This window comes from Piliocolobus tephrosceles, chromosome 5 (genome assembly GCF_002776525.5).
Source record: "Piliocolobus tephrosceles isolate RC106 chromosome 5, ASM277652v3, whole genome shotgun sequence".
Lineage (NCBI taxonomy): Eukaryota > Metazoa > Chordata > Mammalia > Primates > Cercopithecidae > Piliocolobus > Piliocolobus tephrosceles.
In genome coordinates, this window is record NC_045438.1 from 140,776,204 (window position 1) to 140,801,822 (window position 25,619).

Sequence of the window (25,619 nt, forward strand, 5' to 3'; positions counted from 1 at the left end):
ACTCCCCTTTTGACTGTAATTTTCCTTTACCTACCCAAATCCTATAAAACGGCCCCACCCTTATCGCCCTTCGCTGACTCTCTTTTCGGACTCAGCCCACCTGCACCCCAGGTGATTAAAAAGCTTTATTATGCACACAAAGCCTGTTTGATGGTCTCTTCACACGGACGTGCATGACACCAACCATAAGTCCAAGATGCGGCTGGTTTGTGCACTGTCAGGCAATTTGTCCTCTCCATTTATTTAGCAAGTTTGTTCTCCTTTAAGGGAAGCTATGATCACCGTATCTAACCTACCTCATTTAAACTAGGCTCCATATCTGAAATCGAATGCAGATATGTGTGTGCATGCACAGGCTTCTAGAGAGTGAGTCCAGATCTTTCATCACTGTCTTAGCTTGGGCTGCTATAAAAAACAACATAGGCCAGGCGCGGTGGCTCACGCCTGTAATCCCAGCACTTTGGGAGGCCAAGGTGGGTGGATCACGAGGTCAGGAGTTCGAGACCAGCCTGACCAATATGGTGAAACCCCGTCTCTACCAAAAAGACAAAAATTAGCCGGGCATGGTGGCACGCGCCTGTAATCCCAGCTACTCAGAAGGCTGAGGCAGGAGAATTGCTTGAACCCGGGAGGCGGAGGTTGCAGTGGGCTGAGATCGCGCCACTGCTCTCCAGCCTGGGTGACAGAGCGAGACTCCATCTCAAAAACAAACAACAACAACAAAAAAAACTGCCACCATAGACTGGGTAGCTTAAACAGACATGTATTTCTCACAGTTCTAAGGCTGGAAAGATCAAGCTGCCAGCATAGCCTGGTTCTGAAGGGGGTATTTTTCCTGGTTTGCAGAGTTACCTCCATGATGTGTCCTCACATGGCAGAAAGAGGTAACGTCTTTCCTGTATCTTCTTATAAGGGCACTAATTCCATTCATGAGGACTTAACCCTCATGACCTAATTACCTCCCATTTACCTCCAAATATGTCACATGGGGAACTGGGGCTTCAACATATGAATTTTGGAGAGACACAAACATTCACATTCTGTGAACCGAGGTCTTAAGAATCCCCAGCCCTGCACTGTAGCCTAGGCGACAGAAAGATACCAAAACAAACAAAACAAAAAAAGAAAGAAAGAAAAGAAAAGAAAGGAAAGGAAAAGAATCCCCACCCAAGACTTTCCCCAGAATATGATCAGGAATATCAGACCAGTGCTTTTGGCATTGATAAGCTTTCAAAAGCAAGTTTAACTTCTTAGTTTGGCCCTTACATTTATACTCAGGTAAGGTTGAGCAGCAATCTACCTTAAAAAGGAAAAGATTGCTGGAAAAATTTGTGCTTCAAAGGAAAACTATAACACATCTTTCTGTGTCATCTGATTCCGATTGTACGGGAGCTATTTTACAACTCTGCAAATTGTAGCTAATGATGGCAATACAAAATTCTTCGTATCTATGGACATACAAATTAATTCTGTATTGCGGTAGGGACAAAATGGATGGCCATCTTCTTTAAACACGTTTGGGGAACATCTCACCAAAACAGTTTTGGCCTCATTTACACACCTATTTTAATATTCCTGATCTATAAATAGCGTCTGTTCTTTGGATTCTCCTATATGTGCTGCCGAAGCGAGCACTCTTTGGATTCTCCTTTGAACAGGTATCAACACCTCACCAATTACCGCATTGAGTTACACAAATTTTTTTTACCCGGGTTCGTTTTTATATTTGTATTAGAGTCATCATTGCACCCGTTGTGGAAATTATTCTTCAATGAGACCTTTGCGCTCAGTTTGCCAGGAAGAAGTTTCCAGTGCCACCCCCAAAACCATGGCAACTGAAGCATAAGGTAAATCCACAAAACTCTTAAATCCCCCACTGCCTCCCTTTTCTTTGGGGAGACCTGTGGAGAGCAACACTAGGTTCCTTTTTGCCACCCCTTCCCTCTGGCTCCTCCCCTCCTCCCTCCTCTTTTGGCTGCCCTACCTCCTTTATCCTCTGCTCGGGTTCTCTTCCTCCGCGGTCCTCCACTTCATTTTCTTTATTCTTCGTGCTCATGTAACCCTATTCTACCTCTCCCGTTCCCTCCAGAACCCACCTGGACTTTGAGCCTCCCCACGGTCATAAAATGTCTTCTGCCTCCCAAACTAAGGAATTTGGCATCTTCCATAGCGCTTCCTGAAACTTAAGAGTCCGGAGCTTGGGAGCACGCGGCAAGTGGATACCTAGGGCCCTGCAGCGGCGGACAGAGTCAGCTCAGGAGCCCGCGACCCGCGTGGCGGAGGTGCAGGCCCAGTCGGAGCAGTGCAACCGCGCCGCTGAGACCCTGCCGGAGCCAGGCAGCCCACACACGGGCAGCCTCCAGTGTTGCCAGAGACGCTTTGAAGTTGCAGTGAAAGGGATTTTTTTCTTCCTGAAAAGAAGGGAAGAAGGCAAGAAGGCTCTGTTATGAGGCTCTATTCAATAAGAACGGAAAGCTACCTAAATATCTTTTTGAAAACAAAGTCTATGGTTGGATTGCTGAAAAACGGCAAAGCATTCCTAGACATGGAAAAGCCTTTTTGGTACAGCAAGCATTGGTGGTTCAGTGGTAGAATTCTCGCCTGCCACGCGGGAGGCCCGGGTTCGATTCCCGGCCAATGCAGCGGAAACGTTTTATGCTTCTTGAAAACCACGTATTATATTTCAGAAGTTGGATATTTTCCCTATACGGGTTTTTGCCTTAGTCTTACATCCTGACTGCATGATAAAGCAAGCAGGGTAGCGACAGGCTATTTTCTTACAGAAACATCGAGGTTTTCTTTGTTTTGCTTTCAGAATGTTTGATACCAATACACGCTGAACTCATCCTCATGTTTGCAGCATAAACAGAACTAGTGGCCCTTGGTGGGGGGTGGAAATCAGATTTATTTAACCGTACCGAAAAACCAAAATCCCCACCAACTTTTGAGGTAAACATCACAAAGAATTCCCCGGCAAAGCGCTATTTTGCACGTAGCAGAGTGGCGCAGCGGAAGCGTGCTGGGCCCATAACCCAGAGGTCGATGGATCGAAACCATCCTCTGCTAATCTTTTTATTCCCCCCCCCCCAAAAAGTTACTTAGGACATACTGTCACCAACCTTCCTTCCTTTGCTAGGTCAATCAAAGGGAAAGTGACAGCAAATGGAAGTATTCACATTCCTTCGAGGAGAAAATCAGAAAGCAGCTTTCAAGTAAGAAATCAGAGGTACCCCATCTTACAGAGGGGGAATTGATACTAAGTCCATGAGCTGAAATACCTCCACCTCTACATACTATCATTTTGTAAACTATAATTTAAGTTTAGAGTTCCCAGTTTATAGGTAGTCAATTTTTAGAGATTCAGTTAAAGAGAATTGGAAGTATTTATTTTTATTATTTTATATTTTATATTATATTTTATTTTATATTTTATTTGAGACAGGGCCTCACTCTGTCACTCAGGCTGGAGTCCAAGTGGCGCGATCATAGCTCACTGCAACTTCGAACTCGTGGGCTTAAGCAGCCTTCTGAGTAGCTAGAAGTACAAGTGCTCCCCACCTAGCCCAGCTGTATTTTTTTTTTTTTAATTGTAGAGATGGGAGGTGGGAGGAAGGTGTCTCACTTTTTTTACCCAGTCTGGTCTCGAACTCTGGGCTCAGATGATTCTCCTGCCATGGCCTCCCAAAGTATTGCGATTACAGGCGTGAACCCTCTCGCCAGACCATGAAGTTATTTTGAATAACAACTCTTTCAAAAAATGTCTTGCTCCTAGTCTGTTTTCTTCCTTAGCACTTATTACTATGCAGTACATTGTGTCTTTATTCCTTTAGTATTTTCTCTCTCATGGGAAGTAAATTTAAAAGGACAGATTTTTGTGTTTTGGCACTGTAGTTGCCATCATACCTAGAACAAGGCCTGGTACATCTTAGATACTGGTGAGTTGGTAAATATTAGTTAATAGCCACAATTTTCAATTCATTGAACCGAAACATCAGCATTCCTCATTACTCATCACCTTATTTTACCTTTTAAAAAATTATAGAAGAGTTAAAAGTGACCACACGGATTTGATCTATTATTTAACATCATGACATATTCACTACAAGTTTCTTTTATATTTAGAGAAAAGAGGAAAACACTCATGAAATGTAAGTATTCTTCAGCTCCATCCCCAGACCTGTTAACGACTTTCTCAGGGCAAGTCTATTATGACTTTGATGTTCATCTGTCATGTTTCGTTTCCACTCCTGCTTATATATAGGCCCATGGCAATACAATTTTTTTTCTGAAACGGTCTTACTCTGTCGCCCAGGCTGGAGTGCCATGGCACCATCTCAGCTCACTGCAACCTCCACTTCCCAGGTTCAAGCAATTCTCCTGCCTCAGCTTCCTAGGTAGATAGGATTACAGGTGTGCACCACCACTCCCAGCTAATTTTTTGTATTTTTAGTAAAGACGGGGTTTCACCATGTTGGCCAGGCTGGTTTCAAACTCAACACTGTTCTCAGTAAGAAACTTTCTAATCACACAGATAAGCAGGGGCACATGTGATTTATCTAAAAAAAAAAAAAAAAAAAAAAAAAAAAAAAAAAAAAAAAAAAAAAAACCAAGAAAAATGGAACTGTACTTTTTATTTTCTCCTGGATCCTATTTAAGAAATGAATTTTCAGTTTATTCTTGGATATTGTGACTATAGACAGAGCCTCCTTTCAAAGTAGTGAATTCAATTTACCTCCTAATCTTGTACAAGGCTGCCATTCTTCTTTCTGTATATAGTTTCCTATTAGCAAGCATGAAATTGAAAAGAGAGCAGCTATATAAAGATAGTCATTTTGTAAAGACAGACACTTTGGGACCTCAGAGCACATGGTCAGTGTATTGTGAAAGTTGTCAGAATCAAAATGGAATCACTAATGTTAAGAAAACTCTGACAAATAGAGCCCAGGAAGGCCATGAGGAGTGAGTTTTTTATATTTGTATATCTGATCATAAAAACTATCACAAAACATTGTAAAAACCACAATCTTGTATAAAGGCCCTTGCAGATTTACACAAAAATATTTTTATAAGGACATCCATCCAGTAACTGTCTGTCTAACCTTGAACTGGTGTTACCTTTGTTATTGATCTTGTCAATGAAAAGAGTCAAACCCTGTAAAATATTTGAAGAGATGTATTCTGAGCCAAATATGATTGTGTCCTGTGACACATCCCTCAGGAGGTCCTAAGAACATGTGACCAAAGTGGTCAGGGCGCAGCTTGCTTTTATACATTTTAGGGAGGCAGGAGACATCAATCAAATACATTTAAGAAGTACATTGGTTTGGTCCAGAAAGGCAGGATGCTCAGGCAGGGCAGGAGTGTTGGGGTAGGGGGTGGGGATGGGGTGCTTCCTCACTACAGGTGAATTTAAACATTTTCTGGTTGACAATTGGTTGAAGACCTGGGATTGACAGAAAGGGAATGTTCAGGTTAAGAAAAAGATTGTGGGGACCAAGTTCTTTTGAAGTCTTACAGTGGCTGCCCTTAGAGACAATAGATGACAATAAATGTTTCCTATTCAGATCTTAGTTAATCTCTTTAGGATTGGGAGGGTCTGGAATAGAGATTCTTTACAGACGCAGATTTTCCCCCACACAAAAAACAACTTTGCAGGGCCATTTCAAAATATGGCGAAGAAACATGGTTTTTGGTGTAAAATATTTTGATTTTCTTCCTTGTCTCATAATGTTTTATGCCAGTCAGGTTGGAAAGTAACTCATGATATATAGGGTTAAATAAAACCCATCTGATGAGAATTTATGATTTGTAGGGCATGACTCCCCAGACCCCTTATTTGGGAATTTGGGCAAGATAAAAATCAGAGTTTAGTCCTCAGTCTTTATGGTCAAGGATGATTCTTTCTAAACAATTATGTAAATAATTGATTTTTTAACCTTGTCTTTTTTTTACCTTCCTATATATTCACCTTATTTACTCTGGCATGCATATTCCCATTACAATGCTCTAGTCCCCCAAGATATATTTTATTTCAGAGAGCCTCCCTCTGTTATTTAGGTTGGCAGTGTAGAACTACTTTTTCCATGATTGAAACAAATCTTATGATATGTGACATTTGTTAGTGATAGCTTCATGTGATCCATATGGAGGAGATCTATTTTCAGAAGCTGACTATTTATTCTGGAAGAGACTTTAGAAATCACTTTTAGTTGAGGAAAAAGAGACCAGGAAGAACAGACAATCCAGTAAATGACATAAAATGAGGTGATAGCAGCCAGGGTAAGTGGTGGATAGAACTTAAACTTTCTAATTCCTCAAATTATTAGTCCTCAGTTGCCCATTTTATTCTTTTGGATGCCAACTACAGAGATTTTCTAACCTCAGATTTTCTTAGAGATGCCAGGAAACTCCTTCTGTGGGAGACTATTTCTCTGGCCAAGAACTGGTCAGGTTTGGAGGAAAAGGGTATTGAGACTAGCTTTCCTCTCTCCCCACCTCCTTTCTACATTCATCACTCGGAACCATTCAGCATTTTATCAACTCTCTACAACTTAAATTCTTTCTCTATTTAAACAGAGGAGTAAGGAGAAAGGGGAGTTGGAGCGACCTAGGAAGAGTACGATAATGAAAACAGGAATGGGCTTTCAGAGTAGACAGTGGCCTATCTGGACAAGGAGCCAATTTCTAGTCTCTTCTCCATTCCACTTCTGTTGCTGTTAATCTTCCCAAGATAGATAAAAATGCCTAGGAAGGATTTTCATGATTAATTAACTTCCTTCTCCTGGAGAATCTGCATTTAGTCAAATAAAAGAGATTCAGAAAAAGCCCCTCTGTGCATTTGCTATTTCCCAAATGACTTTAGCATGAAGTAATCAGCACAACAATGCAGCATACTTTGGGATGATATTTACTGAACTCCTTCAGTATACACTATAGAGGCAAGGGGCCAGACACAGTGGCTCACACATGAAAATCCCAGCACTCTGGGATGCCAAGGTGGGCGGATCACTTGAGTCCAGGAGTTCCAGACCAGCCTTGCCAACAGGGTAAAACCCCTTCTACGAAAAGTACAAAAATTAGCTGGGCGTGGTGGTGCATACCTGTGGTCCCAGCTACTTGGGAGGCTGAGTGAGACATGAGGCTTAAGCTTGGGAGGCGGACATCGCAGTGAGCCGGGATGGTGCCACTGCATTCCAGCCTCAGCAAGAGTGAAGGCAAAAAAAGAAAAAGAAAGAAACACTCCTTGAATTACATTACAGAGTAAAGGAAAGCTTCCCCTTCACCCTCTGAAGGTTTGCTGAAAATCACTGACTAAAAGGCAGATTAATAGGAGAAAAAAATTGATCATAGTTGTACATTACATGGGAGCCCTTCAAAATGAAGGCCTAAAGATACAGGGGAAATTGTCCATTGTTTTTAAGATTCTATGAAGTATGGACAGCCTTGTAGAAATGACTGGACATGAAGGGTAGGATATAATGATAATAAACACAGTAGGGAAACCCAGAAAGGCCTGTCTGTCCAGATTCTTCTTGGCCTCTCTGAGCAGCATTCCCTCCTTCTCGGTATGGGGCAGGTCCCTTTCTGGAATAGGGATCTTACGACTTACAGTCAAACAAAGTAGGGCAGATAATTTCTGACCATAAATGGCCAGTTTTCATACAAAAAGCCTTGGGGAATGGGGTGGGTGAGGGGAGCTACAGTAATATTTGTAGGTTTTACAGCTGGCTTTGGGGAAAAGGGATTCTGGTTTTTATGACCTGCCTTGGGGAAGAGAGATTTTAGTTTCTGTGGCTAAGCTTGAGGGAGAATGATAGATCAGAGACAGAAGGGCAGGAGGTCAGGGAAAAGCTTCTGCTTCTGAGGCCTTCATTTTGGGTTATAGTTTTCTGAGCCCCAACAACATATCAAAACATCATACTCTTTCTCAAAAATGTATACAATTATGATTTGTCAATTAAGAATAATATTAATAATAAAAAATAGTGTTACAACTCTTTTAGAATTTGTCTAGCAGGCCTTATGGTTTTCACTAGGAAGTCCCCACCCCCACAAAGAATAACATTTATTTAAAAATAAGACAAATGTAACATAAATAGAAAAGAACAGGTTTATTTACCCAGGTAACTACTCAATCCACAATGAACAACTCTGAGTGTCTTTCACCACTTTTACCTCATAGCTGTGAGAACTGAATTTTTTGTTTTTTCTTTAGTTCACTTTGTCTGTTTACTTAACTGGCAGAAAATAACTCTTGAATGCCTGATGTATGTGAGGCCTGATGCGCTATCCAGACGGGCCAAGTGAGGAATGAATTACTTTCAGCTGAGGATTTAGAAAGTTGGGAAGTCCGGGGCATTTGATGTGGGCCCTGATGGCAGAAAGAGCAGCTTGGTGAACAGCTTGATGTCAACTTCAAGGATGAAGGGCTTCATGAGATCTCTATTTTAGAGGTGAAGGGCTTGATGAAGTCTGCAGATTTGTTTTTTTAATAGTCTGTACCATGATATAAATGTTTTATTAGTTGTCAATATTGAAAATTTATGATATTTCATATTAAGCTGCATATAATCTTGAAAAATTAGAAGTCACACTGTCTTTGTGCTTGCATTGCTAGAAGGGAGAAATCAGTGAAACCAAATTGCACAGGTTATGTCTTCACTTCTCAAGTTCCCACTGGTCCTGTTAGTTTCCATATTAGTTGGCATTTATCAATATGCTTGTGCTATGGTTGTCTTACAGCAGAATTAAGAAAACAGTTAAATATATCTTGGTCGATTATCTCTATCAAAACTGGAAAAATGAAATATGGTGTCAGAAGTTAGTGTGTTTCAAGAAAAATCGCAAATAGCACCTCTCTTTATAGAGATAAGGCATGACTTTTAATATCCAGATATTTTTGCTCTAATGTGCTGGGCCTTTGTGAGCAACTGACTTTTAACTTCTGGTTTAAGGAATATCATAACTGTCACCTTATCTGCAAATTAAGCTAAATGTAGATATTTTATAAAGGAGAACTTGGAATAGAAAGTTGGGATGAAAGCATGGAAAATGGTCTTAAGTGCTGTTATGGACTTCATTGTGTTCCCCCAAACTGAGACCAGGTGCGGTGACTCCCGCCTGTAATCCCAGCATTTTGGGAATCCAAGACCAGCCTGGACAACATGGTGAAACCCTGCCTGTACTAAAAACACAAAAATTAGCTGGGCGCGGTGGCAGGTGCCTGCCTGTAGTTCAGCTACTCAGGAGGCTGAGGCAGAAGAATCGCTTGAACCCAGGAGGAGGAAGTTGCAGTGAGCCTAGATTGTGCTACCGCACTCCAGCCTGGGCGGCAGAGTGAGGCTCTGTCTCAAAAAACAAAACAAAACAAAACAAAACAAAAAAACTTAATGTTGAAGTCTCAACCCTCAGTGTAGTTGGTATTTGAAGTCAGGGCCTTTAAACAGATAATTAAGGTTAAATTGAGTTGTAAGTGTGGGGTCTTAGAAAGCATGATCGTATTATTATTTATTTTAGGGTACAAAGCATTTTGGCTTTTGATTTTATTTGTTTATTTCTTTTGGGCAGCTCTGACCAGATCACAAAACTCAATAGGACTTCCTCCCTTACCCACTCCTCGCTCTTCCTATTTACCTGCCCCACCCTCCTCCCGCTCCCTTTTAACCACCGCACTAACGACTCTTGAAGAAGCTTGAATCCTGCAATTAAAAGGAGTGAAAAATGGAAAGTCTACCCTAGCCCACTGACTCAGTAGAGAGTTAAGAAGAAAGCATTTTAACTGGGACCGGAAAACACAACGCCTTGAACTTCTGCTTTTGCTTTTTTTGCCACAAGATGGCAAGAGAAGGCCACACGCGCTCTCTCACCCACTCAGAGGCTAATCATCCCTCAGATGTTCTCTCAGGGACGCGGGATAGGCAATCTCGTAAAAGAGAGCGAAGAGGAATGAAGGGAGGCGACAAATGTGATGCCAAGTTAAGGAACACGATGAAATTAGGGGACTGCTCTCCAAGTAGCTTAGTTTGTCGATAAGCTCTGTCGCCAAGCCCAAGGCGCCAAACTAATGACAAGGTACTGAGGAAGAGAACATTTTAGGGAAGTGAACGGCAAATCCTACATGTATTTTGCACGACCCGCTAACCAGTTGGCATAATTCGGGGCTGTTTGTCACCTGTGACAGAGACGAGACTATTCGTCCGGGATAGCCTTCCACCCATAGCTGCAAAGGAAGTGACGGCGGGAAAATAAAGGTAAAGTTACGGGGTGATTTTAAAGCCTGGAGTGGAATTGTGGAGGGGCTTGCTATTTTGATTTTAAAGATTTACAGTAGAAGTAATTTATTTAAGAGAGGATACCGCTGTGGCAGAGGATGCAATGCTGAGAATTCAGGCACGGTTGAGAAGAGGGGATCATGCCTTGAAAGTCTCCACTCCCTTATATTCCCACGCCCTTGGTTTACCTCCTATTTCTGTGATCTCTTCTGGGGTCTGCTTCTCTTTAAATGCGGGATTCTCCAACTTCTGTCTCAGGATTCCTAATCATGGACTTTAAAATCCCACCTGCAGATAAGGGAAAATTCATTCCCATTCCCGGAGAACCTCTTCGAAAAACAACCCGAATGAGACTATCTGGCAAATTGCAGCCCTTGGCGGGCTTTTCAAATAGAGCATTGACCAATCAGAGAAGGGGGACGTTACAGGCATTTAAAGAATAACCCGACCGGGCGCGGGCGATGGCTCACGCCGGTTATCCCAACACTTTGGGAGGTCGAGGTGGGTTGATCAGGAGTTGCAGACTAGCCTGGCCAAGATGGTAAAATTACGTCTCTACTAAAAACGCAAAAATTAGCCTGGCACGGTGGCGGGCGCCAGTAACCCCAGCTACTCAGGAGGCGGAGGCGGAATTGGTTGAACCCGGGAGGCGGAGCTTGCAGTGAGCTGAGATCGCGCCACTGCACTGTATCCTGGGCAACAGAGCAAGACTCCGTCTCAAAAAGAAAAAAAAAGGGAAAGAGTAAGCGAAAGCAAACTTGTAATTAGTTTAAAGCACAACTGCAAGGCTTTTTCCCCAAGGGCACCTAAGAACCCAAACTAAGTTTGTCTGACTGAGCATATATACTCACACGCACAAAGCCTGGGGAGCTTAGCTTACTTTTTCCCGCCATCTTCCCTCCTAACGGAGGCCGGCTGTAGCCCACTCAAAAGACTACAGGCAAAATAAAATGCACCGGCTCTTTCTCTGGAGGCGTGAGTGGCTCTGAAAAGAGCCTTTGGATTGTCGGCAGCTGCGAGCGAGCTCACTTGGAGCTGGTGTACTTGGTGACGGCCTTTGTGCCCTCGGACACGGCGTGCTTGGCCAGCTCCCCTGGCAGCAGCAGGCGCACGGCCGTCTGGATCTCCCTGGAGGTGATGGTCGAGCGCTTGTTGTAATGCGCCAGGCGAGAAGCTTCACCCGCGATGCGCTCGAAGATGTCGTTGACGAAGGAGTTCATGATGCCCATGGCCTTCGATGAGATGCCGGTGTCGGGGTGGACCTGTTTTAGCACCTTGTACACGTAGATAGAGTAGCTCTCTTTGCGGCTGCGCTTGCGCTTCTTGCCGTCCTTTTTCTGGGCCTTGGTTACGGCTTTCTTAGAGCCCTTTTTGGGGGCTGGAGCGGACTTAGCCGGGTCAGGCATAATGCAGGAGAGTGAAAGACCACTCAAGAAAAAAGAACGAGGACAGGCTGGGTTATGCCCTATTTATTCACAAGTCTATATGTAGATGAGATTGAGAAACTCTTCTGTCTGATTGGAAGTTACTCAGATGACGTCGATATCAATATAGTCCAATCAAAATACGTATATTCAGAAACCTTATTTACATTAAGAGAGAGCCGCAAGCTTAGCCAATGGCCCAGCTTCTTTTTCGCGCCCAGCAGCCGCTATAAAATGCGTCCCTCTAGTTTCCTTCCAGTCACTTTCTGACTTAGGTCGCAGGTCGTTTTACCATGTCTGGACGTGGCAAGCAGGGAGGCAAGGCTCGCGCCAAGGCCAAAACTCGCTCCTCTAGAGCCGGGCTCCAGTTTCCCGTGGGGCGAGTGCACCGCCTGCTCCGCAAGGGCAACTATGCTGAGCGGGTCGGGGCCGGCGCTCCGGTTTACCTAGCTGCTGTGCTAGAGTATCTGACAGCCGAGATCCTGGAGCTGGCGGGCAACGCAGCCCGCGACAACAAAAAGACCCGGATCATCCCGCGCCACTTGCAGCTGGCCATCCGCAACGACGAGGAGCTCAACAAGCTGCTTGGTAAAGTTACTATCGCTCAGGGCGGTGTTCTGCCTAACATCCAGGCCGTGTTGCTTCCCAAGAAGACTGAGAGCCACCACAAAGCTAAGGGCAAGTAAGGACTGGACTTTAAAAATGTAAACTTATAAGACCAAAGGCTCTTTTCAGAGCCACCCACCATTTCTACGGAAGGACTGAGCACTCTGTTCTCCAAACCTATCAGAAATTTGTGGCCGAGTTCAAGCACTGAGGTCATTAGTTTCCTGTTGGGTAAAATAAAGGTATTGAATCAGGCCTAGTGAATACTATCTAATTGCGTCATTATACTGTTAAAGCACCCTCCTTCATTGTCCTCTCTCCACAAACACCTTTCTGGGTCTTTAAAAAACATTTTGGGGCAGGGCGCTGTGGTTTACGCGTGCTCAGCATTTTGGGAAACTGAGGCAGGTGGGTGGGAAGGGGAGAAATCTCTTGGGACCTTGAGTTCCAGACCACCGTGATAACGAGACCTCTGCCTCTAAAAAGGCTGGGCGCGGTGGCTCACGCCTGTAATCCCAGCATTTTGGGAGGCCGAGGAGGGTGGACCACCAGGTCAAGAGATCGAGACCATCCTGGCCAATATGGTGAAACCTCGTCCTTTCTAAAAACACAAAAATTAGTCGTTCGTGGTGGCGAGCGTTGCTAGGGAGGCTGAGGCAGGAGAATCGCTTGAACCCAGGAGGCAGAGGTTGCAGTGGGCCGAGATCACGCCACTGCACTCCAGCCTGTGCCACAGAGCCAGACTCCATCTAAAAAAAAAAAAAAAAAAAAAAAAAAAAAAAATCAATGCCGGGCGCAGCGGCCCTCGCCTGTACTTGGCGGCAGAAGAAACTTGACAGCAGAAGGAACACTTTGAGCCCCAGGAGTTTGAGATTTCAGTGAGCCAAGACCTCGCCACTGCACTCCAGCCTGGGCGACAGAGCGAGACCGCGTCTCAAAAAAGAAAAACAAAACCTAAACAAAAGTATTTCTGGTGATCATTTGCTCCTGTGAATATAACAAATGTTAAACCAACCTTTTTGTTGTTTTTATGGGTCTTTATCAATACCAGAACCTGGTAGTCCTTTGATCAACTAAAATCTCCATCCTAATAAAATGCTGTTGTCAGAACTACACAGATTCACTGGCAAAAATCTAATCGCTGACCCAAACCTATAATTCCGCGCATGCTAATGAAATTAAGCAATGTTTTACATAATTAATCCAATCAGCCATTGGATTGCTTTAAACTCAGTTAATGAAGAGGTTAGATACCATTTATTGGTTCAAGCACCTATCAAACTCCTTCCCCACACTACACTGGGCAAAACTAAGGTTTTGGTGTTTTAGCGGAGAATGTGCCAGACTAAATTTAAGTTGTTTTTGTTCTGGGTGTTGATACAGTCATTAAAAAATTTAATTAAGCAGTTACAAAACGAAACTACTTTTTGGAAGTACTAGCAAATACATTGTTCTACTGTATATATTTTTACACGATCCGAAATAGGAAAAATGACCCATTGGAAATGAATTTAAGACTACAATTGACCTATACAAATTCTAGGTCAGATTATATTTTCATTGGGGAAATCTTAACATGATTGGTTGAAAACAATAAATCAAATTGGCACGGAGGGCGGGCGCGGTGGCTCACGCCTGTAATCCAATCACTTTGGGAGTCCGAGGCGGGCGGATAACTTGAGGTCAGGAGTTTGAGACCAGCCTGGCCAACATGGTGAAACCCCTCCTCTACTCAAAAATTTGCAGCGTTGTGGCAAGTGCCCAGCTACTCCGGAGGCTGAGGCAGAATCGCTTGAACCTGGGAGGCAGAGGTTGCAGTGAGCTGAGATCGCACCACCATACTCCACCCTGGGCGACAGAATGAGACTCAGTCGGGCGGAGGGGTTGGCGGGGGAAGAGGTGGCAGGAACCAAATGAAGATAGTACTAAGAACCAATCAGGTTATTCCAACAGCAGTTCTAACCAATCAGGATCAGATCATCGTTATAAATTCTGGTAGAAGCCACTGTTCATTCAGTGCTTTCTTTCAGAGCACAGCTTTCTCAACTATGGCCCGGACGAAGCAGACAGCTCGGAAGTCCACCGGCGGCAAGGCACCGCGGAAGCAGCTGGCCACCAAGGCAGCGCGCAAAAGCGCTCCAGCGACTGGCGGTGTGAAGAAGCCCCACCGCTACCGGCCAGGCACTGTGGCCTTGCGCGAGATCCGCCGTTATCAGAAGTCGACTGAGCTGCTCATCCGCAAACTGCCATTTCAGCGCCTCGTGCGAGAAATCGCGCAGGATTTCAAAACTGACCTTCGTTTCCAGAGCTCGGCGGTGATGGCGCTGCAAGAGGCGTGCGAGGCCTATCTGGTGGGGCTCTTTGAGGACACCAATCTCTGTGCTATTCACGCCAAGCGCGTCACTATTATGCCTAAGGACATCCAGCTTGCGCGGCGTATCCGTGGTGAGCGAGCATAATCCCCTGCTCTAGCTTGGGTTTCCTACTTGTTTCCAAAGGCTCTTTTCAGAGCCACTTACGTTCTCACGGAGGATAGCTGTCACACCATTGGTTGACTGTCTTAAATCAACTTTAAAACGGGTAAACTGGGGTGGAAACTCGTCAAGGCTTGTTCATTCTGATTCCTTCCTGTGTCCTTTGTCTTCTAAGATGGTCCTTTTCTCTGGGCCCATCTCACAAAAGGGTCTCACTTTCTCCGAGGAAATCTGTACATCCAAGGTCAATCTGCTTCAAGGGAAAAGCCAAAGTCCTTGCACATGCTGTCCTTTGGAGCCGAACTTTGGGGATAGCATGTCCTGAACCCCATAACTAACAATTAGATTACAGGTTATATGAAATGCCATTCTTAACTGTGAAACGGGCACTGGCCTTCGGTCCCTGGAAACTCGCTGAAAATCATTGACGTGAGGCCGGTTGATTAATAGGAGAAAAGGCATACAAGTGTATTTAGCACATAGACACGGGAGACTTCAAAATGAAGATCCACCCACCAGTGAGATAAAGAAATTTATATATCATCTTGAGGTTATAGAAAGAATGCAAGCTTGGATCCTGGCAAAACAGATTATAGGAGGGAGAAAGGAAGAGGCTTGGCTAGCAAGGGGTAGGGGGTCTTGTTATGTAGATGAAACCTCACAGGTAGCAGTCCTCAGAAAAAATAGATGGTAAATGTCTCTTGTCAGGCTGGGCGTGGCGGCTCATGCCCTCCACTTTGGGAGGTTGTGGAAGGAGGATTCCCTGAGCCCAGCAGTTTGAGATCAGCCTGGGTAATATAGCAAAATCCTGTCTCTATGAAAAACAAATAAAAAGAAAGCTGGGTGTTGCAGCGCACACCTGTAGTTCTAGCTGCTCAGAAGGCTGAGCCAGGAAGATTGCTTGAGCCCACCGAGTTCAAGGATGCAGTGAACTATGATTGCAACACTGCGCTCCAGCCTGGGTGACAGAGCAAGACAGTCTCTTAAAAAAGTAAAAATATAAAAGGTATCAGACTCTAAGTTAATCTCTCCTAGATCCAGGAAAGGACTAGAAAAGGAAGGCCTGGCAACAAATGGAAACTTCCCCCACAAAAGACTGATTTGCAGGGCCTCATTGGTCTGTGGGTCCTGAAGCAGCCATTTCAAAATAGGTCAAAGAAATATCTTTTGGAGTAAAATATTTCTATTTCCTTCACTTTACTTTCCTCAAGAAATTGCTTTAAAGGTTAAATGCAGTAATATATTCTAGGGCCTTGGACAGTGCCCCAGAAAACACATTAGGTGCACAAAAAATACTCCTGGAACTTGATTTTATCTCTGAATCTTAGTGTGGAGTGCCCCTTGTGGGAGACTAAAATATGCCATCCCGAAGTATACTTTGTCCTATTTCAAGATGGCTATTCAGAGAAACTGCAAACATAGGAATAGCTTTGAAAAACTCTTTTGTAAAAGAAATTTATACCTATCAAGAAAATCTACATTAGTAAACCGTGGATGCAAGTACTGGCTTTCTCTGAGGCCCCCTTTCCTGCCTAAAGAGGTATCTAAGACTGACTCAGAGGAGAGAAAACTACTTTGTCACAGGCTGTCAGCTATTCTGCGATTACCAGAGAGACTTTATCTATATAACAAGAAAACCTTTGCCTTTCCTCCCCTGGTGCCTTTGCCTTTCCTCCCTCACCCTCCTACAACTTGTGTCACCACCTCCTCCAACCCCCCAGAAGTCCCAAGACCTTTTTTCTTTCTGTAGTCTCAGAATGGTATAAAAACGTCAATTATTTGGCCCTTCTGAGAGAGAAATAATATAGGGTGGTCACAAGAGAATAGAAAATTCCAGGCAGCAGTTTCACATGACTAGCAAAAAGGAAGCTGTTGAAATAGCTGCACAAGCTAGGAGCCAAAAAGACCCTGAAAACCAAAATGTTTGCCAAGCTGAGTAAGTCCTAGCTGACCCAACATGGCACTGGATTTGACTGAGCTTTCACCTGGGACCTCTTTATACACTTATTAACATACAAATCAGACACCCACCAACACCATGACAGTTCCGAGAACACCCATATTTCATGGAAAAATGGATGGCACCACAGTTCTGAGAAATTGTCATCCTTTTCCAGAAATTTTCATGAATATTCCACCCCTTGGTTAAAGAAACCCACAAAGATAGAAGCCCCAATCACTGCTGGGCAAGACTGACTCTCTTGAGTAAGCCTGCACTTCCCTCCCTTGAGCATGTACTTTTCACTTTGCAATAAACCTCTGTACTTTCACTATTTTCTGACTTGTCCTTGGATTCTTTCTGGCAACAGTGGCAAGGGCCTGGACACTGGCTGGGATCAACATCCTAATGGCGTTTGGGTACCTCCCCTAGCCCACAGTATCATTTCTTGGAGCATTGTATTTTGTGAGGCTCTTGTGCATATGCAGGTAATAAATTTGTATGCCTGTTTTTTTTTTTTCCTGTTTATCTTTCTACTGTTGGTTAATTCCAGAGACTCAAATTATTAAAACTTCAGAAATCAAAGCAGAAATTTAAAACAACCTTCACCCTCATAGAACTGGGGAAATACACCTAAATTCTCTGATAAGATTGGATTGAGAAGTCACTGTTGTCACTGGTCAAGATTTGGGAAATAATACAGTTTGATCAGTAACACAGAAACAAATCACTTTAATGATGTCACTTCCTCTTAATGGCCAGTATTTATTTATTTATTTATTTATTTATTTATTTATTTATTTTATTTTATTTTTATGATTTCTGTTAGCTTCTGCTTCACAAAGCAACATTTTCCAATCTTGTGTTCCAAAACAGGAAACATTTTTGTTTAGGAGGCAGAAAAGATGAGAACAAATGCTTCAGAACCACTCCCTCCTTCCCAGAAGTGATGAAGCCCTGAAAGAGTATAAAACAAGACAGGAAACAAAGTCACTGAAAATATATTACAAATAAAGCTTATGTAGATTTCCACTCAAATGGAATCTTGAGATTCTACAAAAACTGTTTCCCAAAAATATGGTTCTCAATATGAAAGAATTCTAGGCCTGACCCAGTAACTCACGCGTATAATCCCAGCACTTTGGGAGGCCAAGATGACTGGATCACCTGAGGTCAAGAGTTTGAGACCAGCCTGGCCAACATGACGACAAAACCCTGTCTCTACTAAAAATACAAAAATTAGCCGGATGGAGTGATCCGCACCTATAATCCCAGCTACTCAGGAGTCTGAGGCAAGAGAATTGCTTGAACCCACGAGGCAGATGTTGCAGTGAGTCAAGATTGTACCACCGCACTCCAGCCTGGGCAACAAAAAGGTTCTAAAATGTAAAAGACATGTTTTTCTATATATCTGTTGATAATAATAAGGTTTCTTATCTGCATAAGATTAGAAATACTGAATTTTCTGAGATGGAAACTAGTACAAGCTACATTAAAATTTTAATCTATACAAGTAGTGTAGAGAACCAAGGGAAAAACTTCCACTTTGCCATCTGAAGTTTCACTGAAAAATCAACTCACAGAGTGCAGGTTAATAAGAGAAATGGCAAATGAAGTTATGATGTATACATGGGAGAGAATCATTGAGTGATCATCCAATATCCCAATAAGGCCCAAATACTTAAATAGCCTGGTTTCAGAAGGGAGAGAAAAGATGGGAAATATAGGTAATTTTGTTTATGGGAAATAAATAATTAATAGGGTGAATAAATGGCTTGGGGAACAGAGATTAAATGTAAATAATTCCCTTGGGAAATTGACCTAATCGCCTCCCAAAGGCCACATCTAATATCACCACATTGGAGACTAGGCTTCAACAGTGAATTCTGTGAGGACACAAACTTTCAGTTTATAGCACTAGGTATAACTTAGTGTCAGATGGGAGATGGAGAAACTCACACTCTGATGTGGTGGTTTAGTGATGGTGGCTTTGCAAAAGACATTTTGGAGAACCGTTCCTTCTGTGCCCAGGCCTATGCTCCAAGAAAACTCTCCTGTAGACCCATATGAGGACATATCAAGAATATTCATCAAAGTGATATTTGTGATAACATGAAAGTAGAGGTAATTTAAGTCAATGAATAAGTAAAATATAGTGGATGAATACTAACCAATGCTCTCTTTTTTGAGGTCAAGATATAAGTAAATGTCAAAAACAAGAGCTGAACTCAAGACTCCATCAACCTTACTATTGCTACTCAGTTCATATTGTAAAAGAAAAGGGCTGGATGTGGTGGCTCACGCTTGTGAGCCCAGCACTTTGGGAGGCAGAGGCGGGCAGATCACGAGGTCAAGAGATCCAGGCTATCCTGGCCAACATGGTGAAACCCCGTCTCTACTAAAAATACAAAAAGTTAGCAGGGCGTGGTGGCGCATGCCTGTAATCTCAGCTACTCGGGAGGCTGCGGCAGGAAAATCGCTTGAACCCAGGAGGAGGAGGTTGTGATGAGCCGAGATCCCGAGATCGCCCCATTGCACTCCAGCCTGGGTGACAAGAGTGAAACTCTGACTCAAAAAAAAAAAAAAAAAAAAAAAAAAAAAAAGAATGTAACCGTACCTGAACAGACCCTTTCACAAGATAATGTTGTCTCCCAGGAGCATTCAGATTCCAGAGAGAACTATTTACAAGTTAATCTCTTTTCCCCAATCCACTCATTCTACCTAGTAATCATTTACTGCTCCTCAACAGAATCCCTCTTCTCAGAACCCTCGGTTAACCAGTTTAGCTACGACCCAGGCGCACATTCTTTCTGTAAACTTTTTTCTGCCTAAAGAATGTTTGTAAACTTCTGTATACTAGTTGGGAAGTGGGTAAACACTCTGCGGTTGTCTCCTATGTGCACGTTAACACATTCGTAAGCCTTTTCTCTTATAAATCTGCCTTTTGTGGTAAAATGTTGTAAATGACTACAGGACACCAGGAAAGACCACTTACCTCTTCACTATTGAGTCTCATTATAGATGAACTTCTCTGTTTTCTATCTTACACAAAGACTTCATGACTATCATATTGTATAAGATGGAGTTTTAAATATACTCTTTTAAATGTGAAAGAAAATAAAAACAAGCTGTAACTAATCATATTGTAACTCGTAAGCCAACTTTGTACAGAAACTTAAAATTCTACTAAATTTCTTTGTTTTCTATCGATATAAGCAAGATCTTTACTTTTATATTTGGTGCTCTAATTGATTCCATTGATCCTGGGGTCTATTTTCCAAATGGCTATTCCCAGTTTTCATTTGAATAAACTTAAAAAAAAAAAAAAACTTCTTAATAGAGACAGGATTGCTATGTTGCCCAGGCTAGTAGGCTGGTCTGAACTTCTGGGCTCAAGCGATCCTCCTGTTAAAGAAAGGGTTCCCAGTACAGACCCCAATAGAGGGTTATTGGATCTCTTGCAAGAAAGAATTCAGGACAACTCCGCAGTGCAAAGTGAAAGCAAGTTTATTAAGAAAGTAAAGGAATAAAAGAATGGCTACTCTGTAGAGCAGACTGGTTGCCCATTTTTATGGTTATTTCTTGATGATATGCTAAATGAGGTGTGGATTATTCATGCCGCCCCTCTTTAGACCATATAGGGTAACTTCCTGACCTTGCCATGGCATTTGTAAATTGTCATGGCCCTGGTGGGAGTGTAGCAGTGAGGACTACCAGAGGTCACTGTCATCACCATTTTGATTTTGGCTGGCTCCTTTACTGCAATCTGCTTTATCAGCAAGGTCTTTATGACCTGTATTTTGTGCTGATCTCCTATCTCATGCCGTGATTTAGAATGCTTTAACCGTCTGTGAATGCTGTCCAGGAGGCCTTATTTTACCAGCTCCTGTTTAAGATGGAGTTGCTCTGGTTCACATGCCTCTGACATTCCCGCTTTTTCCTCCCAAAAGGATGGGATTACAGGTGTGAGCCACCAAGCCCAGCCAATCAAATTCTTTACAAGTAAATTCTGATCCTTTCAATGATAGCTTGAAAGACTTTCAGGAGAAACTAAGAGGTTTCCTGATAGAGTTTTGCAAGTCAGATTTAAAACCGTAGGCACTCGGCCGGAAGCAATGGCTCCCTCCAAAATTCTAGCACTTTGGGAGACTGAAGCGGGTGGTTTGACTGAGCTCAGGAGTTCGAGACCAGCCTGGGCAACACGGTGAAACCCCATCTCTACTAAAAATACAAAAAATTAGCAGAGCGTGGCGGCCTGCGACTGTAGTCCCAGCTACTCGGGAGGCTGAGGCAAAATAATTGCTTGAACCTGGGAGGCGGAGGTTGCAGTGAGCCAAGATGGCGCCACTACACTCCAGCCTGGGTAACAGCCAGACTCCGTCTCCAAAAACAAAACAAAACAAAACCGTAAGCACTCAAAGAATATAGCACATATGGCATAGTAAACGTCAGGCAAGAGGGCAGAGGGCGGTCGCTGTGGTTCACGCCTGAGATCCCAGCACTTTGGGAGGCCGAGGCAGGTGGATCACCTGAGATCAAGAGTTGGAGACCAGCCTGACCAACATGGAGAAACCCCGCCTCTACTAAAAATACAGAATTAGTCAGGCGTGGTGGCGCATGCCTGTAATCCCAGCTACTCGGGAGGCTGAGGCAGGAGAATCCCTTGAGATTCGCCATTGCACCCGCCATTGCACTGGAGCCTGGGCAACAAGAGCAAAGCTCCGTCTCAAATAATAATAATAATAATAATAGTAATAATAATAAAAAGGGCACGGTAAGAGGAAGAGAAGTCAAGAAGGGCAGTGGATTCTGTATCTTCAAAGTTCTTTAATTGGTCTTTTTGTTTTGCTTTTTTAGAGACAGGCTGAAGTGCAGTGGTGCCGTCGTAGCTCACTGACACGTTGAAGTCCTGGGCTAAAGTAATACTACCCCCTCAACCTCTGGAGTTGCTGGGGCTATAACCTTACCTGGCGTCTCAATAGGTCTTAATACCACTTAGAGGCATTATAAGCTTAAAGATGCAGGCGGGGCGCGATGGCTCATGCCTGTAATCCCAGCACTCTGGGAGGATGAGGTGGGCTGATCACTTGAGGTCAGGAGCTGGAGGCCAGCGTGGCCAATGTGGTGAAACCCCATCTCTATCAAAAAATACAAAATTAGCCGAGCATGGTGGTGCGCGCCTGTAGTCCCAGCTACTTGGGAGGCTGAGGCAGGAGAATCGCTTGAACCCAGGAGGCGTAGGTTGCAGTGAGCCATAGACCACACTACTGCCCTCCAGCCTGGGCAACAGTGAGACCCTGTTTCAAAAAACAAAACAGAAAAAAACCCAAAAAATAAACAAAAAAACGCTTAAAGATGCTTTGAGGATGAGAGCAGGGATGGTCATTTCTCTGAGGCAAGGCCAAGGAAGAAGGAAAACTTGATGTTTCCATGTCTCATGTTTAAGGTTCTGACATGGCAAAGGCCAATGAAGTAGAATGCAAGATTTCAGAGAATAAATTAATGGAGAGGAAAAGACTGAATTGCAAATGGTGTTTTGTTTTGTTTGAGACAGGGTCTCATTGTGTTTTATATACATATATATATACACACACACATATCTATATATACACACACATATATATGTGTGGGGGGTGTCTTTGTGTGTGTGGTATGTTTATGTGTGTGTATTGGAGCAGGTGAAGTGAGAACTAGAAGTCCTAATAAATAAACTATTTGTGAATGAAGACCAAAGAGGGGGAAAAAGCCATGAAAAACACAACCTGTCAACCAATCCTAAAGCCTTGAGCAAAACAAACAAAACTGGGTGTCAATGAGATAAACAGGTGGTATATCAAATGGAAATTTTAAACTATATTAAAAATGATTGAGGCCAACACTGAAACCACCTTTGCAAAATGATGACTGAGACAGTGAAAGAGATTTAACTTAATCAACTCCATCTTGCTTCTAACCTCCTAGCTGTCCTTGTTCATTCCTGGCCATAGGCTGAACTAGCTTTGGGAGAAACATAGTTTATAGTTTAAAAACAAAAACTGTAAGCCCAGCACTTTGGGAGGCCGAGGCGGGTGGATAACGAGGTCAGGAGTTCAAGACCAGCCTGGCTAAGACAGTGAAATCCCGTCTCAAGTAAAACGACAAAAATTAGCCAGAGGCGGTGGCAGACGCTTGTAATCCCAGCTACTCGAGAGGCTGAGGCAGGAGAATCGCATGAACCTGGGCGGCAGAGATTGCAGTGAGCCCAGATAGCGCCATTCCACTCCAGCCTGGGCGACAGGGTGGGACTCCGTCTCAAAAACCAAAAAGCCAAAAGCCATAATAGCCCTTTCCTGGGGCAGACCTCCTTCTTGCCTGGGGACTAGATGCAAATATGAGCGGCAAGATTTGAAATTACGGTTTAGGAGTCATGCAACTGGAGGCTACAAGATTCAGACCCTCCCTAAACTGCTTTTAATATCAGCACTTGAGATGTTTTGCAGACCCTGCACTTGATGAATCAGCTGGCACCACACAGATCGATGAAGTGGTTCATTTGATCTTCTGGTCCCCACCCAGGAACCGACTCAGTGCCAGAAAATAGCTTCCACTCCCTGTGCTTTCAGCCCTGACCAGTCAGGACTCCCGGCTCATTGGCTTCTCCCCATCCACCAAGTTATCCTTAAAAACCGTACTCCCTGGGCAACCAGCTCGGGTCCCCTTCCACGCTGTGGAAGCTTTGTCCTTTCCCTCTTCACAATAAACCTTGCTACCGCTATTAAAAAACAAACAAACAAAAAACCTGTACTCCCCGAATGCCCGGCTCTGTGTGAGTTACTCTTTCTTTCTTGCAATTCCCCTGTATTGATAAACCGGCTCTGTCTAGGCAGGGGGCAACCTTGGGCGGTTACAGTACTCTAAAGTAAGGACATTAAGAAATTGTCAGAGACAACTGCAGATCAGCAAGCATACCCCAGAACATCGAAAAGATAAGCACACTGCATTCATTTGCTTAGGCATAGAGGGAATTATATGGAAATGAAAACACTGCTAGCATTTCTCTTGGAAAAGTAAAACTTTTTTTTTTTTTTTTTTTTTTTTTTTTTTTTTTTTTTTGAGACGGAGTCTCGGTCTGTCGCCCAGGCTGGAGTGCGGTGGCACCATCTCGGCTCATTGCAACCTCCACCTCCCGGGTTCAAGCGATTCTTCTGCCTCAGCCTCTGGAGTAGCTGGGACTACAGGCACTTGTCGCCACGCCTGGCCAGTTTTTTGTATTTTTAGTAGAGACAGGGTTTCACTGTGTTAGCCAGGGTGGTATCGATTTCCTGATCTCGTGATCCACCCGCCTCAGCTTCCCAAAGTGCTGGGATTACAGGCGTAGGACACCGCGACCGGCCAGGAAAAGTAAATATTTTAAATCTCTTTTTAAAATATATTTTTAATTTCTACTATTTATTTCGTTTTCTTTTTTTCTAGTCAATCTTGAAGCATGGTAGAAGTATAACTTTTTTTTTTTTTTTTTGTGAGACACCTTCTTGCTCTGTCACCCAGGCTGGAGTGCAATGCTGCAATATTGGCTTACTGTAACCTCTGCCTCCTGGGTTCAACTGATTCTCGTGCCTCAACCTCCCAAGTAACTGAGATTACAAGTACAGGCCACCATGCCCAGTTAATTTTTTGTGTGTTTTTAGTAGAGACAAGGTTTCGTCATCTTGGCCAGGCTAGTCTCACTCTCCTGGCCTCAAGTGATCTGCCTGCCTCAGGCAGTACAACTCTTTTTTAATGTGAAAAGAATACACAATATATCCCAGTTAACCAACAAGGATATACTGAGCAACTGTCATATCAATTAACATTATCATAAGTGAGGGAAACAAAAAGGAGTCATTTAAAAGGTACTTAATTTAAATGAAACAAACTTTTTTTTTAATTAAGAAATCTTCTATTTGTTTCCATGCTGGTAGGAGAAGAGAACTAACAAAGTATCTGATTTAACGATTTAACACAGAGAATTTACAAGGGTCTGGGTGTGGTGGCTCATGCCTGTAATCCCAGCACGTTGGAAGGCCGAGGCAGGTGGACCGCTTGAGCCCAGGAGTTCAAGACCAGCCTGGGCAACATGGTGGAATCCCATCTCTACAAAAAATATAAAAATTAGCCGGGCATGAGTGGTTGATCACACCTGTAGTCCCAGGATCTGGGGAGGCTGAGGTGGTAAGACGCACTCCAACCTTGGTGACAGAGCAAGAGCCTGCCTCGAAAAAAAAAAAAAAAAAAAATTTACATATCTGAAAAACACAGACGTCAGTGCTGTAGGGCACAGAAGTTGGGAGACCATAAGGGTCACAGCCTGAACTATAACAAAAAAGAAGTTAACAGCCGGTCGCCCAGGCTGGAGTGCAGTGGTGTGATCTCAGCTCACTGCAATCTCCGCCTCCCGGGTTCAAGCAATTCTCCTGCCTCAGCCTCCTGAGAAGCTACAGCATGTCAATATGCCATACTTTGGGGAATTATGTTCTGAGCCCCAACAATGTAAAATATTCCCAGGGCAAAGCATTTTTGTATTTATATTTATTTGTTTAGAGACAGAGTATTGCTTTGTTGCCCAGGCTAGAGTCCAGTGGTGTGATCTCGGCTCACTGCAACCTTCGCTTCCCAGGTTCAAGCAATTCTCCTGCCTCAGCCTCCTGAGTAGCTGGGATTACAGGCATGCGCCACTATGCCCAGCTAATTTTTGTGTGTATTTTTTTTCTTTTCTTTTCTTTTTTTTGTGACAGAGTCTCGCTTTGTCGCCCAGGCTGGAGTGCAGTGGCGCCATCTTGGCTCACTGCAAGAGCCGCCTCCTGGGTTCACGCCATTCTCATGCCTCAGCCTCCCGAGTAGCTGGGACTACAGGCGACTGCCGCCATGCCCGGCTAATTTTTTTTTT

The 25,619-nt window shown here is 43.6% G+C and overlaps 3 protein-coding genes and 3 non-coding genes across 7 annotated transcripts; 5 read left to right on the forward strand and 1 right to left on the reverse strand.

Moving 5' to 3' along the window:
- Positions 1-2,571: 2,571 nt before the first annotated feature.
- TRNAG-GCC lies at positions 2,572-2,642 on the forward strand. Its single transcript has one exon. It is a non-coding gene; the product is annotated as a tRNA-Gly (tRNA).
- A 352-nt stretch (positions 2,643-2,994) lies between these two features.
- Positions 2,995-3,066, forward strand: TRNAM-CAU. Its single transcript has one exon. It is a non-coding gene; the product is annotated as a tRNA-Met (tRNA).
- A 4,917-nt stretch (positions 3,067-7,983) lies between these two features.
- On the forward strand, positions 7,984-8,046 carry LOC111526003. The gene has a single exon (XR_002726260.1). It is a non-coding gene; the product is annotated as a U7 small nuclear RNA (small nuclear RNA).
- Positions 8,047-11,152: 3,106 nt separating this feature from the next.
- Positions 11,153-11,708, reverse strand: LOC111525979 (histone H2B type 1-O). The gene has a single exon (XM_023191654.2). The coding sequence runs from the start codon at positions 11,675-11,677 to the stop codon at positions 11,297-11,299; it is 381 nt and encodes a 126-aa protein (XP_023047422.1). The 5' UTR covers positions 11,678-11,708; the 3' UTR covers positions 11,153-11,296.
- Positions 11,709-11,957: 249 nt separating this feature from the next.
- LOC111525927 (histone H2A type 1) lies at positions 11,958-12,562 on the forward strand. Its single transcript, XM_023191589.2, has one exon. It carries the CDS (start codon positions 11,989-11,991, stop codon positions 12,379-12,381), a length of 393 nt encoding a protein of 130 aa, XP_023047357.1. The 5' UTR covers positions 11,958-11,988; the 3' UTR covers positions 12,382-12,562.
- Positions 12,563-14,349: 1,787 nt separating this feature from the next.
- Positions 14,350-17,704, forward strand: LOC113219606 (histone H3.1-like). 2 transcript variants are annotated; one of them, XM_026446581.1, is made up of 2 exons: positions 14,350-14,743; positions 17,591-17,704. In XM_026446581.1, the coding sequence occupies exons 1-2, from the start codon at positions 14,350-14,352 to the stop codon at positions 17,605-17,607; spliced, it is 411 nt and encodes a 136-aa protein (XP_026302366.1). In that variant the 3' UTR covers positions 17,608-17,704. The 2 variants fall into 2 exon arrangements, with proteins under 2 accessions (XP_026302366.1, XP_026302365.1); XM_026446580.1 differs by having other exon boundaries at positions 14,350-14,746; positions 17,591-17,693.
- Positions 17,705-25,619: the final 7,915 nt, after the last annotated feature.

Excerpts from the sequence above, each read along its gene's own strand:
- LOC111525979 (XM_023191654.2), bottom strand. The coding sequence starts at position 11,677 with ATGCCTGACCCGGCTAAGTCCGCTCCAGCCCCCAAAAAGGGCTCTAAG.
- LOC111525927 (XM_023191589.2), top strand. The coding sequence starts at position 11,989 with ATGTCTGGACGTGGCAAGCAGGGAGGCAAGGCTCGCGCCAAGGCCAAA.
- LOC113219606 (XM_026446580.1), top strand. The coding sequence starts at position 14,350 with ATGGCCCGGACGAAGCAGACAGCTCGGAAGTCCACCGGCGGCAAGGCA.